Raw genomic sequence first — 17,022 nt, 5'->3', positions numbered from 1 at the left:
AAAGCAAACACAGACAATACAGTATGACCATTATGCTTTGATAGATCATACTGATGGTTTTGCAAGTCTTAATCATTTATTACAAATGAAATATTTTACATATTAGCACTGTTTATTAGTATGAGAGAAGCTACCAAACTTTATCACAATGTCCATGTCTGCTTATTTGTTGGTTTTCTAACCCCTATAGTTCATGAATGCAACACTATTCAGAAAAAAATCTCAGATGTCAGTGCTTCCAACAAGCACTTAAATGCACCAACCTGGAAAACTCTTTCAGCTACAATACCCAATGTTACATTTACAAAAATAAAACTGAGCCTGATGTTGGTTATCTCAAGTATCACGTCAAGTGCCAACAGAAACAACCACAAAAGTAGTAAACCTGCAAAAGGTTACAGTAATATGATCTTTTAAGATATGCTTTAAAGTTGTACTGGCTAATAATAGAAAAACATGGTACTGTACACTGGAGGCAGTGGTTGATGTTACAGTACTCCTGTCTGCATCAGTGAACGTCCCCTCTGCTGGCTGATCAGACATCTGAAACAAGGAAAATTATGAATGGGAAAATTATCCATTATACTGATAATGTGTACATCTAAAGCTGAACTTGATCTCAGTGAGTTTTGGCAGAGCTGACCTGGTAGCTTGTCGACTTGTCTGGTTGCTTCCTAAGGCACAAGCAGAAGAGGGAGAAGGCAATACAGAGGAGCAGGGACACTGAGGTGAAGATGGTGATGGGATGCACTGGACCTGTGACAGTAAGGGGGAGAAGTGTCACTTGTAATACAATGACAGTTATAGACACTGTAATGGGATAAGAATGGCAGTGAAGAAGTACCTAATCTGAGAACGGAGAAGAAGAGCAGCCAGAACATGCAGAGGATGGGAGCCAGGATGACCTGGCTGATGGCTGCTCTGTGGATCCGCTGGTTGAGCTTGGTGGGAACATATGCATAGTAGATGTTGTATCGGTCCACCATGTGCTTAAGGATCACATATAGCAGACCTAAAGAGGCATAATAACACACATACATGGACTGATCAACACCATATATTAGTATATATTTATTAATATTAATAAAGTAAGTATTATGGGTACAATGGGTGCTGCAGGAAAAACATATTTAAATATCTAAAACTCAACAGTAGTTTTTGGATAATGGTTGGCAGCAAAGGCAGTGTACATACTTTGAATGGGCTGAGAGAGAGAAAACCTTGGTATGGTACTTTAACATCATAGTGATATCTTCTCCTCAACACCCAACTTCCACCAGCAACCCCCACACATAAGACTATAGGGTCCAAAGACCTCTGACACATTTGAAACACTCACTGTAAAGTTAAATGTAATGTTCATCTTACAATAAAATGACTGTGATATGGCTGTAGTATAATTTGATTTTTTTTAAAAAGGGGATGTGAAAATCAATTTTAACTGGCTCTGCTATAGAGAAATGTTTGTATGACTCAAATGCCCAAACAGCACAGGTGGAGCACACAGAGTAGCAGGGTATTGGGTATGAAAGGGCCTGTTCGGACTGAGGATTTGACTGCAGAAGTAAATAGAAGCTTGGTGAGCTCTGGGCAGAGACAGGAGCAGAGTGGGCGTCTGGCTCGCAACTCGCTGTGTCTGGGTGTCTGGGACTACAGCAGCAAATTCACACAGTCTGCACCGGGTTGGCAGGCAGTAGAGGAGAGTGAGGTTACATTGTGAATAGAGACAGCACATAGACACGCAAAGAGGGAAGAAGATGGGATTGAGACTGAGACCGATTGAGCTGAGGATAGAAGAGGGTCACCGCAATGTTGCTCACCAAAGGGTGTAATGATGGGACATGTGATGCTGTAGGTCACACTGACAGCAAAGATACACATGGTCCAGGCATACTCCAGGCCGAATTGAAACTCATAGGCTTGACTCTGCAGCCAAAGACACAAACACAATAAGCTGTTTAAATCTTAAATCCAAGCAAAATCTAATAAACCTCACATGAAAACACTGAGATATGCACAAAACTCTTAGCTAACCCGTTTGACATGAATGCGCTCAGCCTGGGACTTAGCAAAGCAGAGGCGGAGGGCGTACACAGTCAGTGCCGGGATACGAAGTAGCTCCATAGCTGTGCCAATCAGACTGGACGTAATCACGTAGTTTACAAAGAACGCACCGTTGTCAGGAAGAAACACACACCTGCATACAGAAAAAGATGATGCCTGAGAGCTTGGCTGCCACTCTAATGTCTTTTTAGGAGCCTTATTGCTTTTGATAATATATTGTTTCAACAGAAAAGACAACTCTTACTGGAATTTGACATCACTTTCATCCAGGAAGTTGACATCAAAGAGCCAAGTGAAGAACAGGTCCAGACTACAAAAAGAATAACATATGAAAAGGATATACTTCTAAAAAAATGAAAGCACTGCACTCAAGTATTTATAAAAACAGAGGTCATATTGTATGCATGCTGTGAGTCTGTGAATCTGCTGTGGATGTACCTGGATAGACCAAGTGAGGGCAGGATGATGACCATGAAGACCAGCAGAAAAAAGCACTTGTGCATCGTTACCTGGTTCTCACCGGATCTGAGCAACACACATAAAACGAATGAAAAGGGAATCATTGTGCAATGCATACATAGATATAAAAAAATACCTTCAACATGATTAATACATAATGTGAAATAATGTAATGCAAAGTCAGATGACTTTACATTTTACAGGGGCTGTTGGGCTCATTAGCACGAACTATACTTTTCACTCCAGTAAACAGTTGATTTGCATGTGGTCCTTTGCACATCACGCCTGCACAACACGTTTGTGGGGGTGGTTATGTAAAGACAGGGTGCTCATAGGTGCTTCATGAGGTTGTCTCCTTATGCACAGTTGTTCTGCTCCTCCTCCTGCTAGTCACCATGCGCCGAGGAAGCGGCGCATGGTGACTACTGTGCATATCATTATCCTCACATGGAGATCTCTATGACAACCTGCCCAGAATAACAGTGCAGGGAGAGTGACAGAGAGAAGGAGGGAGAGAGGAGAGAGAGTAAAAAAGAGCAAGAGGGTGAAAGAGAAAAAAAATAATAATTGAGATGAAAAAATAAAAAGAAATACTGAGAGTTGAGAGGAAGACAGCTACACATGAAGGGTCCATTTGAAGAAGCAAAGGACAGGCATTTCCATTTCAGAGGAGAGAGGAGAGCTGTGCTTGATGGCTGGTGAGTACCTGGTCCAGTGGGACTCAAAGAAGGCTGAGTAGTAGACGATGAAGGGCAGGAGCACCGAAAACGCCCACAACAGGAGGGTTGGGAAGAACTGGGTAATGACAGGGCTCTGTATTGGACAGAAAAAGATTAATTAATAGAACCGAAGAGGGTCAAAGAGTAGTTTTAAGGTCTCAGGTTTTAATTCGATCTCAAACTCTGACCCGCAGACTCTCTACAGGCCTCGTGACGTTGAACTTGTCCATGGTGTTGACGATGATGGCGGGAGTGGTGAGGAAGAAGAGCAGCAGGAAGAGGAGGATGTTGAGAAGGACGCAGCGGAGCCACCAGCGAGATCCACACACTGACAGGTTTTCCCTGGTGACGGGGGGGAAATAATGAGCCTCATTTCACAAACATCTAGCAGGACAGTTAACACAGAAAGGAGCTCACTTCTCCCCCCTGATATGCTTGTATTGTATGTATTGACATAAGCCTGAAACAGCCAGCTAATCATCTCTTCTATACGAGGGGGTGAGTGTGTTTCCATTGCACTCGACTGGACCAGAGAGCAGGTTGGGAACAGCACACTTCAACGCTCAGTTTTAATGAAGAAACAAAAGTCCCTGCTCAACCCCGCAGCTTGCGACTGCTCCAGTAATCTAGTTAGTGCGACACGTTCATACACAAACACACTGCAACCAGTCAGGCATGAAGCACAAACAGTGAACGCTACTATCTCTTTGGTTAATCACATATGCATCACTCATTTGTTACATAATCTCACTGCTGCATTTTGCTTTCCAAGATAAGAAAGATGCATTAAAGCTAATTCAATCATCGATAGGGAACAAGCCTTAAGTGGTGTTACTCCTTTGAGATTTGCGACACACAAGCGACAACATACAGACACATCTTGAATGTTGGTATTAGCTGTTTTCGTTTTCTTAAAGTTGAACAGAGAGCTCAGAGAAAAAAACAACCAGCAATAGTGATACTCTGCAGCTATAAAGCTGAGTGATGTCTACCTCTTCAAACCCACAAAGAGGTTCATCATTACAAACTCGTGCTGTACAAGGATTATTAAAGCCTACAGAGATCTGGTTTTAAGTCTGGTCACAATCCTGAGGTCTCCAAAGATACCGAATATGTCAGCCTTAATTACAGGGAAATGTGTTTGAATGATGCATTAGGCATGTATAACTGGATATTACACTCAAAATATGTGTCTGCATGGGTTTCCTCTGGGTGCTCTGGTTTCTCCCTACGCTTCACAGATGTGCAAGTTAGTTTAATAAATTGCCTTTAGGTGTGACTGTATGACAGAAAATTGAAGAAGAATATTGGGGCCATTGATGTTTAAAAAAAAGAAAACGGTTTGAGTTCCAGTAGTGTTCGTACTGACCAGATGATGTCATTGGGAGCAGGTGCATAGCTGATCCCCCATTTATGCGACTGCACCACAGTGGTGATGCTTGACTGCTGAGGTCTGCGATGGCAGTGCACATGGCTGTAGTCCTTCACAATGCTAGAAAAACAAAACAAGATGTACAAAAGTAGTACACAAGCTTCCTCAGCACTCAGTAACGCCTGCTATTATGTCTTTTTATGGATGCTCCCTGCCGTGACAGGGTTTATTGTGATGAGAAGACCTCAGTGTCATGCTGTTATTTACTCACACAGCGGTCATCCTCTCATCACGGAAAGTCACAAAGGCAATGCCCAGCCGCTTCATGGAGATGCGGTTCTTCTCAGCATTGAACTCGTCAGTCCGCTTCTCTTCTAGCTCGCTGTAGTACTGTTCTGCATCCACCTGCAGAGAAAATTAGAGAGCACATTACTTGCTGCATCTTTCACACTCAGAGAGATCCCAGATTTACAGTGGCACGATACTGTATGTTGTCACTACATCTACCTACATTTGGATTGCAGTGCCATCCAGTGGTAATATCCTTTATTTGCAGCAAAACTCTGCTGCAAGTCTACTAAGAAAGTCACCAACGAATCTCAATGATGCTGATAAAATGTACCTTTTCAAAGCCGCAGATGTCGCAGCAGAATATCTGAGCGCACGGATGAGTCTTGATCATGATCTTCCCCTCCTTTTGGGCTTTTGTTGCAAAGTACAGCCTGCCTTTCATTGCCTTGCGCCTGCAAAACCCAGCATCCTCAGACAAGAGCATGGCACTGATCACAAACTCTATTGCACTTTAATTTATAACTATTACTGTACCTCTCTAAGTCCAGCCTCATCAGCTTGTGGACATCAAAGCAGAAACGGATATCAGTGACAGTACAGCTGGGGTAGGCCTCACTAGTGAATGGAGCAAAAGGTGTGAATCATAATGAACATACTGAGATTGCGAATGTGCATGTATTTGCCAAAAATGGTCAGGGCCTCCTCATAACAGGAGTCTTTCAACTGAGACAACTCTCAACTTGGCTTAACAATTAAATAGAGAAGAATGTGTACTGGAAGTGTTTGGTGATGAGTCCTGGGTCAGAGATCTCTCTGGGTATGGAGGTAATCATCAGTGTCCGGGCAATCTGTAACGCATAAAGCAATCGCCGTGTTGGTTATGCTATGATAAACTAAAAGAAATTCTTTGTGTAAACTTTTATCCATTATCTTCTCTTAAGTGAAAAGAAATCGGTTTGAGTTCAGCCAACATTTGTTGCATGTCTGTTGTCCAATAAAAGCATAAAATGCCCCAAAACACACTTAAATAATACAAAACATTATTTTTAATAGATTATTTCAACTTATTCAAGTGTTTTTTTCTTGATTCTATTCAGTTTTCTATCAAGACACTGATGCTTGTTTCTAAAAATGTTAGGAAATGTTAATTTGTATCGGAAACAAGTCGAAATAATTTACTGCACCGACAGATTTTTTTCACTTATTTGAAGAAAATAATAATTTTAGTACTCAATAACAGACAGAAATTGACTTGAGAAGATGACGATTTCTGCAGTGGAAATGTGGCCAGGCACTGGTGACAGACCTTCTCGTCTTCTCTGTACTCCAGCCGTATCAAGTGGTGAGCCATACACAGCAATGTGATGATGAAGTAGACCAGAGCAAAGACGCTGTGGAGCCACAGAAAGCTGTCCCTGCAAGGCACAGAAACACTGTTGTAATTTAATAACATACTGTAGATAGTCCCATGTCTTTCCACGGTTCTGTGACTTTTCATACAATTTGATGTAATTCGTGCAGTGTAACACGTACTTTGCGCTAACATTAGCCAGAGTTGTTTTTCCAAAGTTTTCAGGACTGTCTCCTGTAGGAATAATGCAACACGACAGAGAGTGAGACATTTTAATTTTCATATGACTCAAAGGAAACCCCTCCTCTTTTGTCTGAAGGGTGAGGTAACAATGAAGCAATGTCACTATTCAGAGAAAATCCATCTGATTTAATGAAACCTCACTCATCTCAATGAAATTTCACACTAAATTCAAACATCGCAGTCATGCCTAACTCTGCTGTTTTAATTTGGGGCCCCCCCTTTGTTTGCTGTTGCCATGCCAGCCTGTCAAAGTGTGTTGGTTTATTTAATGACTAGGGTGACACACTGGTCTATAAGATGACAGCCAGCAGTAATAAAATGTTTCTGTGGACAGCCCAACTCCTCGTAGACCCCATAATGGCTCCTGCCTCCGTCCCATTACGGAATAGCTTACTCAACACTTCCCACAAAATAAGCACACAACTGCCAAAAGGCATTTCTGTTGCTATGTAACAGCTGGTTTTATGCGCCATCCCACCCCTGACACCTACATGTGTACGTTCAGAGGAAATGAAGCACTTTCTGTTTAACAATCCTACTTGGGGAAGCTCTTGAATGAGTTGCCACTGGTATGCTAGCAACTCCCACGTGTTTGTATGTGTTTTTCTGCATGTGTTGTTATGTAGTTTGGCCTCTTTATATTGTTTTACAGTTTGATTTAAGTTAAAATTACCATTTCGGTTTCAATCTAATTTAATTTTTTGTGAGACAGTTTGGCTTTTTTAACTCAGCTTTTACCACAGTTTGTTTAATGTTAAGTTTCTGTGCATTTAACCATTAACTCCTTTGGTGTGTAGATGTGTGTGATTGTCTCTGTGTGGCCTGGCCTCTCTCCCTGCGAGGTGCCCCGTCTGCCTCTCCTGAGGTTAAGGAAATCCCTTGGCTTTTAGACAGCCAGCCAGACCATCATATGAGAACCAAAATACCTAGGAGGTTCCCGGAAAAGTTGACCGGCAGGATCACGGCTAAAGACAGCAGGCAAACCACTGTCATGAGCAGGATGATGTGGCGCTGGAAGGACAGGTACGTGACGGCATCAATGCCGCATTTGCTACGGATCTCTTCATCCCTGCAGAAACAGAGAGACAAGTGTGAAAGAGGGGACACTCTCAGGGGACAATCCCAGAGATGTCATACTCTCTAAATGGACAGTAACAGACAGAAAGTAAGACAGAAAATAATTGTTGTGATGGAAATTCCACAAATGCAGATGTAATGGCAATCAGAGCTTAATCTAGCATGTACCCAGGCCTGTCTACTGCCAGGGCAAATGGGCCTACAGCTTATACCTCATCATGAGTAAAACTGTTGCTCCACCACTTTGGAGCCAGCAGCTGTGGTTACCAGACGGGAGGTTCAGGAAACCCAGTGTCATAAAATAGAACAAAAAAAAAGAAGAAGAAGAAGAAGTGCACCCTGGTCTCATGACAGCCCACACATTGAGAACTTGCAGGGTGGGTTTGCACTTTCCCAGCGTGAGCCACTGGCACGAGAACTAAAAACAGAAGCACCCAAACTCCACCGCAATACTATGGAAACCATGGACACCAGGGAAATCGCTTTTTTACAGACCTAAATCTGTTGTGTGCTGTCAGACTTGAGCAAAGTTCAAATATTCAATGGGAAAACCACGGCACCAGTGGTCGCACGAGCCCAGACTTGTTTGTTTTTGCTGCTCAATGAGATATAACAAGAGACTTTACGTTTCAGGGTGACATCAGCTTTGAAGACGGAGGGAACAATAAAACGATGGAAGCTGAGATGAGACAAGGGTAAAATAATTACAAGGGCAACTGCTTTGTGTACTTACTTCATATGGTAAAGCGATGTCAGCCATGAGCAGAAGCCCTGGAAGGAGAGGAGAATCATAAAAACATCCAATGGATTGGTTATTAAAGATAATAAATTATGTACGCAAGTCTGTGCATGCCACATCTGTTTTTTTGCATGAATCCGCTATCTGCATAATAATAATATGATCTGCAGAGTGACACAGAGATGGAGATTTAATAGGTCTAGCCTGGAGCAGTAACTACTTTACTGCAGCCTCAGCTTTGTGTAGGCATTGGGCGATGACTCCAGTCTGACTCTTTGTCTTACACCGTTATAAACACGAATGGAGTGACCTCAAGTCTATCACACAGGTGTCATGGAGTTACAGACAGTCCAGCTGAGTCATGACCCAAACTTTCCTCTGACAAAGGTTGACACAGTGCCATCTTACATAAGTGTACTTTATTATAAAAGTGCATGAGGTAGCATTTTTAGACATCAATATATCATTGACAAATTAACTGTGACACTTTGGTATAATTACTGTAAATAAATGTAAAAGCAATGTCAAACATCAGCGGTATTGTTGATGATAGTATTTTATTTCCCATAATGCCTTCTCCGTCACAGTTTGCGTTTTTGAGTACAGACAACTGGAGTCTGTTTGTTCACAGTTTGCAGTTTTGTATTTCAGTAATTATGGTGATTAAAGGTACCTTGTGCAGTTTTAACCACTGGTGGCGCTGTTGAGTGGAGTTTTGATGAGCAGTTATGTTTTGTATTTCTCACTGGTGTCTGTATGAGGATGCATATGCTTGGCACAATCACAAGGATGATGTAATTCATTGTCTGAGAGGGACATACGTGTTGTCAAGTGTCATCTTTTAGCATTTATAGCATCTCACAGCCATGAAATGACTATGACCAATTGTCACACTTGTTCGGTGATAAAATAACAATGCACAACTAGTTGCCTTTCTGGGCTTCAGTTGCTCTGCTCATGACCAGTGTGTTTGCTGTGGTGCACTGGCTGGCAGTAAAAGAAGCAATAGTGGAATATTGTCTGTTGTTTGGTGTGAATTTGTTTGGGTATTCTTGATCTGCAAAAGAGATGAATGCAGCAGGACAACAGAGCAGATAGTAGAGGAGGCGAGAAGAAATTAATGAAAAAAGCGAAGAAGATAAAGAATGAAAATGTCTAAATATTAGTGAAGCTCTTCCTTGGTGTACAAAGCTAAAAAATTGAGAGGATTTTGGACCAATATGGAGGTGACACTGTTTTTACTGTGCTAGTCAGCCACTTTATTTTCTTGAAGCACAGTTAGCCATAACTTATTTTGATGTATTCTTTTAGAAGAGCTAGTTCTAATTAGTTGTGCCTGACACAGTAAAAACTACAAAATATTCAGTATTAAAGCTGCATTCATTGAGAACATTGACAACATAAAGTTATAGATAGAGGACCACACAGACAGAGACTGAAAATTAAGTAAGTTAAGTAAGTTAGCAAACAATTATTTACACACCAGCTGATACGGAGCAACATTAGTAGCTCTGTTTTGGTCTCCACCAGCTGTTATAAGAAATCATGCCCTTCAGTCGCTAAATGCTCCACTATGTCCACAAGCTAGTTTTACTTCGTCTGTCTTCAGTTTGGTGCGAGGCAGGTAGTGACCAGTGTGTTTATCTGAAGCTTTTTGCTGAAAACAGGTGCTTGATGCCGATGGTGGAAACAGGGCTGATGAGAGTGAACTTTGTGAGCTGTAAAATCAAACAAGGAGCTAAAAGACACTACAACTGCAGAGTCAGGTGATAATTATCTTTGGGTTTGTCATTATGAGCAACCCCTTTTACATTATACATTTGATCTTTTGTTCATGTGAAAATATTGATTTGTTCAGTTTTAATGTAAGGCCGCAGAAGAAGATGACAAACTGATTTGAACTCAGAATGTAAACAATTCAGATTTCAAAATATAAAAAGGCTTTGCCAAACTTTATGGGTAAGGAATGCATTCAATATGTTCGTTAAACCTTCAGGACACATAAAATGTTTTTTTCTGAATGTAATGTAAAGAATGTTTACACTGAACTCTGCAGGGTACCTTTAATTGATCTGAAAAAAATGCTATTAAGGGCTTCCTTGGTGCTTTTAGGAGGTGATGAAAAACTCTGAGTGCTGAACAAAACTCACCATGTCCTTCGTCTCAGAATCAGAGGGGCTGGACTCAGATGGAGATTTCTCTTTCTCACTTGGTTCTCCATAAAAAAGAGAAGTGAGACTAAAGTGGGAAGACAACATAAACAAAGAAAAAGCAGGATCATTACATTGATTGTGACCTGAAATGATCTTATCAATACATCCAATATTTAACTCAGTGCTGTAAAGGAAATCACAGCCGAGACACACTGCTGTAGACATGCAGTCCCATTACAGCACCTGTGTGAAATCAATCCCTCTGTGTGTATATATACAGAGGACATAAAACACATACAATATAGCCCAATCTAATAAAGTCAGTGATGATTGGATTCGTGGATATTTCTCTGTGGGCTGTACCACTGACGGTTCAGCAGCGTGTCAAATTAAGCAGCATAATTAAATTAGTACGAGAGACGACCGCTTGGCAAAATGCACAGATGCTGCTTGCCCTCGAGTGCTATGAAGCCGCCGCCGGTCAGGCAGAATCAATCAAGCCCGCACTCCTCTAGAGAGGTGATTCAGGTCAAGCAGAAGAAAACAGCTGTAGACTCATACAGGCTGCTGGGTGGACCTGGACTCATTTTGTGACTTTGAGATATCTGAATTAGTGTTGAAATGATTTCTCGATTAGTAGTTTGACAAAAAATTGACAAAATCTTTAATAATTGGTTAATCGTTGAAAGGATAAGTTTGGTGATATCATATATTTTTCTTATTGTCATTAATCCAATGAAAAAGAATAAAACCATGAATTGATCCCTCTAACAAATACTAGCTAAAGCCTGATATAAATTACTCAGTGCTGTAGAGCTCCATTGTTGTAAAGAAATGATTTAACACATAAATGAGCTACACGTTTGCTCTGGGTGACATATTCATATGTTCATTCAAATGAACACAGGCACTGTAGTCTATTTTCAGTCAATCCCAGATACACCATCCTCCTGCAGTAAAAACTCACTAGAGCACAAAATCTATATTAATCTGCAGCTGAAAATAGTCCCCAACAAGTGCTCAAATACCTCCTGTTTGATTTGCTAAAAATCAACAATGGTCAGCTGTTTTATGAAATTACTTTGCTTTAAAAACAAAAAAGTACTTATATCGGCCATCTGTTTTTAAAGATTTATGTCTCTTGAAGAAACAAATGGACTTAAGCAGATGGGGTAGGTATGTGGGAAAGTAATAAGAGAAAGATTAACACCTTGTTGGTTTTGGTCTTTTCATGGTATTTATTGACAATAAAAAAATTATAGAATAATGGCAGAATTCCAGCATTAATGTTTAAGTTATTCATCAAGGTAAAATGCCAAACACTGGCTAGCTCTGGTTTATCAAATGTGAGAGTTTGTTGCTTTTCTTTCTTATATTTTATCTATCTTCTATCTTATATTTTTATTGATTGATTGAATTGTTTATTTAAGTGTCCCGCACCTTTCTGGTGCCCAGCCCACATGGACTTACAAGACACTAGACAAAAATAACCAATTGTAAATTGAATATCTTTCGTTTTGGGACTGAAACAGTCAATTTAAAGACGTCACTCTGGGAAAATTGGATCAGAATTTTTCACAATATTCTGGCATTTTGTACATTAAATGAAACAAAATAATCAACATATTAATCATTAATGAAAATACTAGTTAGTTTACATATAGAAGGAATCAATAAAGTTGCATCACTCCAATAGAAGCTCCCTCCAGTACTTTTTTTCCTACGCAGTACTCTTTATACTCAGCAGAGGGAGCTGCAGGCCGTAGCATCAGGACTCAGGAGTGGTTCCACTGGGGATTATTTCTCCATTTTAAATGTTGACATGGCTCGCCAACCAGCGAGTGTATCAGATCTGAATGAGGGATTTACCTGTCATTCTCCATCAGCAGAGCCAGGCGGCCGTAGTCCCAAGCAGCCTTCCTCAGACAGGAGAAGATGAGCAACAGGAACTGTAACACAGACCACAAACGTGAATGCAGACCTCTGTATACACACACACACACACACACAAACACACACATACATACAATCACAGACACACACACACACACTCTATGTCCTCATATGCTCTTGGTCTAAAATTATCCAAAACCTTTCCATACTGCTTGATCCTGACACAATGAGGCTTCTCTCTGGATTTCTTTAAGGAGCTTACAAATAATAGACAGATTCAAAATGCAGCAGCAATAATAAGCCATTTTCTTTCTTTAGAGTAGTATGTGGTTGTCTTGGAAACTACCAGACAGGCATGCACACGCGAACACACATTGTGCACTAATGACGAATGAGTGTGGTCAATAGCAAAAATAAATCTGAATAGCATTCATTCTACCACAAATAGAGAGCAAACATCATCACAATTAAGTAAAAAAAAAAAGAAACCTATTAACTTGCACATTATGGTACATAATAGTGTATTCATGCTGAAAAGCCCTGGTTAAATATCTCTGAGCAGAACTGGGCAACGATGAATGTTGACAAATGAAAATGGAGTAAAAGTGCTGATGAATGTTTGATTTTAATTATACTGCATTAAATCATTAACTCATTTGAGTTTAGACACCCATGTTAATAGGAGGGAAGCTCCCATTAATACTGAATGATTCATTCTCTAGTGATCCAAAGACATGCATAAGCAATCAGGGCAACCTTGACTGAGGCTTGTAGATGAATAATGAGCGTACATGTTCGCATCAGCAGTCAGGGCCCAAACTTTTTCTGTGTCCATCGCCTCCCTCTTGCTTTATTTTGTTTTGTCTTGATGCGTGGGCATGCCCTCCTCAAGACTCACACATGATTTATTTTGTATGATGATGGAATTGATGCAGAGGCGTGCTCCCGTTACCTGGGGGGAAGTGTGCTTTGACTCATGCTTGTCATTAAGAGACAACGCTCAACTCTCTGTGTTGTCTTGACAACTAGGCAGCCATAAAATTAGCCGATTAAAACGCAAAGATGGCAGATTGAGAGAGATATCAGTGTAGAGATCAAGCTTGACAAGGCCTGACAATGGGAATGAGATAGTTGACAACTGAAAGTGTAAGCATATCATTATCTGAGACACAGGAGGAACAAGTAATAATAATAATCATGATAATAATACATTTTATTTAAATGCGCCTTTCATGACACTCAAGGTCGCCTTACATCATTTAAAACATTAAGTAAACATTAAGACATTAGTAGAGTAAGCTAGTTTAAAAAGATGGCTTTTAAGAGCGGTTTTGAATTCTGTAATGGAGGCCAGTATGCGGATGTAAGGAGGAAGGAAGGGTGTTCCAAGGTTTGGGTGCAGCACAGGAGAAGGTCCTGGCACCCATTGTGCTGATGTTGATGGCCGATAGTGCCAGCAGACCTGCTGATGAAGGCCGCATGTGCAAATATGCATAGCTTGCAAATATGCAAGTATGTTTGTAACAAGTATCGTGCTATGGGAAAGGAAAGTTTAAACAAGTGGCTTTAACGCAACTTGATATGACATTCACGAAAGGCGTTCAATTTTCAGTCTGTGTCTATGTGATCATCTATCTATGTTATTATGAAATCCACAAGCATTGACAAGGAGAGGAAAACAAAGAGCTTCACAGTGGCAGTGACTGCAGCTTTGACAGGCCTCAGTTTTTTTAAAGTGTTAATTAAAGTCTCATATTAAATTTCAAAGACAGTTTCCTGAGAAAATAACAAACTAAACGTCCTGGCTCATCAGAGGAAGCTAAATAGAGATGGATGTTTCGTGACATATAATTCACTCCACATGAAGTCTCAATTGTGAATCAAATGTGCTTATTACAATGCAACATCACCCATCTGACTGTTTGACATATATATAGAGCTATACATCCAACCATCCATTATCTACACCAGCTTATTCTTTGCAGGGTTATGGGGGTCTGGAGCCCATCCCATTGGGATGCATGCATTGGGCAAGAAGAGAGGTACACCCTGGACAGGAAACCAGAGCAACCAGAGGAAATCCACGCAGGAAAGAACATTCAAACCTAGCCCAGGGTTTTAACCTCAGGACCCTCTTTGTGTGACCACTTGGTGTTAACCACTATGCTGATCCAGCTCTGACAGCTCTGTACATGACATGTGCAGTACTAAAGCCCCAGTACTTTATTTTGGGCCACTGAATTGTGAAGTATGTTTGACTTATGGATGAAAATTTTGACTTTTGTGTGTTTCTCTGTGGATCATAACTGAAATGCAAGCCTGTATTCCTGCTGTGATAACACTCATTTGTGCTATAAACAGACCTTTAACAGCATCAGTATCAGAAAAATTAGATTTGGTTGCTGTCTAGTGAAATCTTAGTCCCTGAATAAAAAGGCTCGTCAGTCAAGTTGAGAGAGATGGAAGCTTTGGAAAAAATGTTTGTGTGTATTTACTGCTCTTTTGTTTATATTTTGGATTACCGATTGTGTCTTTAAGCATCATCATAGTTACACACTGTAAGAGGACCTTTTAATAAAGACATGGCCAAATGCAGATGCACAGTTGTATCCACGACATTTTGCTTCATACAGCCAAAGGAGATATGCAGTATGTTTAAAGTGATGTAATTCATACACTTGCCTGATTTAGCTGTAATAAAGTTGAGTGAGGAGTATGTGTAGATTAGTGTGAAAGTTACAGTTAGGACCTAGGATTAGGGTTAAAATAAGATTAGGTTTACAATTACATTCGGCATATAGAAGCATATTTTGACATGTTACAAATACGTAATATGTCAAAATTCATTTACACAGTCATGTGTGATGCCCAACATTTCTAACACCCCTGATGCTGCTGTTGTTCTTCATTACAATCAATCACAGAGTGAAGTGCTTGAGACAGGATGTCCATATATATTTGTATAGAAACAGCCCTCTGACCATGTACAACCTCTTGTTGTCTGTTTAAATCAGAGCTCTTCATAATGTCTCAACGGGGGTGTTGGCAGCTCTGGATATATTCAGAAACCTTGTGGTTAAGGCCATCCAAGCTGTAGAAGTATATGAAGAAGAGATGATTTTGTTGGTGGAAAAGACAGTCAACAATCATCTTGTTAAAGAGGGTACATATGGTTCTAACATCCACCTGTTAGCTACTTAGAAAACTCTTGGAAAAATACATTTGAAAATTCAGCTGCACTGAATATTATAGAGAGTGGGAGTTGGAAAAGGGACATTTGGAATAGATTCCAAAAGACCAAGGTTTTTCTGGAGTTAATAGTGTAAACAGTATATGTTATTGGGTGAGTGTTTGCGAGTATGTTGTCTGTACCATCCAGAGCACAACATTGATGGCAAGGACCGTGGGAACCCCTCCAAATGGCAGACCCTGGAGGACGCTGCTGCGAGAGTGTGAGCGGTAGCATCTCTCAGCTGTGCTGTTCTCTTCCCCAAAAGACTCCAGGAAACCCAGGACATCCAGCTCCACAGGCCTCCCCTCCACAGGGGGTGCTCTTGTGACAAACAGATCAGAGTCCGCCATCAGCACTGGACCATACCTAAAGACAAACAGAGACAGAATGAGAGATGTGCTATTAGCCAAGACTGATGATTTTGTCTCTTTGGCTTGAGTTTTAGCTTTGAGCTGGAACTTGTTGAAGTTCTGATTTACTGATAATCAATACCATTTCAGTAATAATCCTATTAATGTTGTAAAATGAATAAAAAGTATTTCTTCTTTCAAACAGTCTCACTTTAAAAAGGAGTTTTAGTCATAGTAAGTTGTTGCCATAGCGCCCATCTTTTCACGACTCACTCACCCTACAAGCCTGTATTTATAGACTGAAAACTATAACGTGTGTAGATTTGTATGGAGACAGTAAGGGTGTGGTGTTGGCAATAAGCGACGAAATTGGGATTTAATGGGCTGATTCTTTTTAACATACAATTGTTGTCACTCATTTTTATCAGAGTGTCTTGCAAGTACTCTAAGTGCAGTTATGATACTGTTTGCAAGGATCAGTCTAATGACCATCACGGTCCATTAGCAGCCATTGATCTGTGTCTGTTTGTGTATCTGCTGAACGGAAGTGGAGATGTGACATGAAAATGACAAACTAATTGGATGACATATATAGTGGAGGTTCTTTAAAAAGCCATAATATGCTAACAAGTCCATTTAACCACATAAACAGGAGGATATTTCTGTTGTGAGAATGAAAAGACTTAATTTAAGAGTAAAAACTTAGACTGTGTGCTCAACTGCGTGTTTGAACAGCTTGCTGAGGATTGGCATTTATTGCTTCTGTGTGTGTGGAGCATGCACAGGATATGATCAATTCGCACTGCCACGACCACAGAATGAAGGCCTGAACCATCTGTCCTCCAGCAGCACACGCACTCTCCCTGTTTTCAATCAATACAGTCCCGACTCCCAACTGCTCAGCCTGTGTACACTCCTCGCTGAATAAACAGTCCAAGGAAATGGAGCAGCAACAGAGTGCTGACAAAGCTTTGCATTGATACTGCCATTCCCCTTGAGTGAAAGGCATCAATCATCAGATTTCGTGGGAAAAATGAGATTGGACAATAAATTCAGAGATGTTGTTACTGTGACAGAAC

The 17,022-nt window shown here is 40.7% G+C and overlaps 1 protein-coding gene across 2 annotated transcripts in view; it reads right to left on the bottom strand.

Annotated features, from left to right (window-relative positions):
• The window catches only part of tmem63c (transmembrane protein 63C), a 30,452-nt gene that overhangs the window by 1,664 nt on the left and 11,766 nt on the right, over positions 1-17,022 (bottom strand). The window contains exons 2-23 of one of the 2 annotated variants that reach the window (XM_042389223.1): positions 15,734-15,959; positions 12,338-12,417; positions 10,466-10,553; positions 8,310-8,347; positions 7,789-7,833; positions 7,426-7,568; positions 6,439-6,490; positions 6,212-6,320; positions 5,680-5,753; positions 5,440-5,520; positions 5,237-5,357; positions 4,886-5,019; positions 4,612-4,734; positions 3,431-3,584; positions 3,230-3,336; positions 2,503-2,589; positions 2,309-2,374; positions 2,035-2,197; positions 1,821-1,926; positions 845-1,012; positions 644-756; positions 469-543 (exon numbers count right to left, since the gene is read on the bottom strand). In XM_042389223.1, the coding sequence (XP_042245157.1) occupies positions 469-543; positions 644-756; positions 845-1,012; positions 1,821-1,926; positions 2,035-2,197; positions 2,309-2,374; positions 2,503-2,589; positions 3,230-3,336; positions 3,431-3,584; positions 4,612-4,734; positions 4,886-5,019; positions 5,237-5,357; positions 5,440-5,520; positions 5,680-5,753; positions 6,212-6,320; positions 6,439-6,490; positions 7,426-7,568; positions 7,789-7,833; positions 8,310-8,347; positions 10,466-10,553; positions 12,338-12,417; positions 15,734-15,943 (2,337 nt within the window). In that variant the 5' untranslated portion in view covers positions 15,944-15,959. The remainder of the gene's footprint in view (positions 1-468; positions 544-643; positions 757-844; positions 1,013-1,820; positions 1,927-2,034; positions 2,198-2,308; positions 2,375-2,502; positions 2,590-3,229; positions 3,337-3,430; positions 3,585-4,611; positions 4,735-4,885; positions 5,020-5,236; positions 5,358-5,439; positions 5,521-5,679; positions 5,754-6,211; positions 6,321-6,438; positions 6,491-7,425; positions 7,569-7,788; positions 7,834-8,309; positions 8,348-10,465; positions 10,554-12,337; positions 12,418-15,733; positions 15,960-17,022) is intronic. The other variant, XM_042389224.1, reaches the window with a different exon arrangement.

Source organism: Thunnus maccoyii, chromosome 16, assembly GCF_910596095.1.
Source record: "Thunnus maccoyii chromosome 16, fThuMac1.1, whole genome shotgun sequence".
Lineage (NCBI taxonomy): Eukaryota > Metazoa > Chordata > Actinopteri > Scombriformes > Scombridae > Thunnus > Thunnus maccoyii.
The sequence above is the reverse complement of the archived record's forward strand: the minus strand, read 5'-3'. Positions and strand labels throughout refer to the sequence as shown.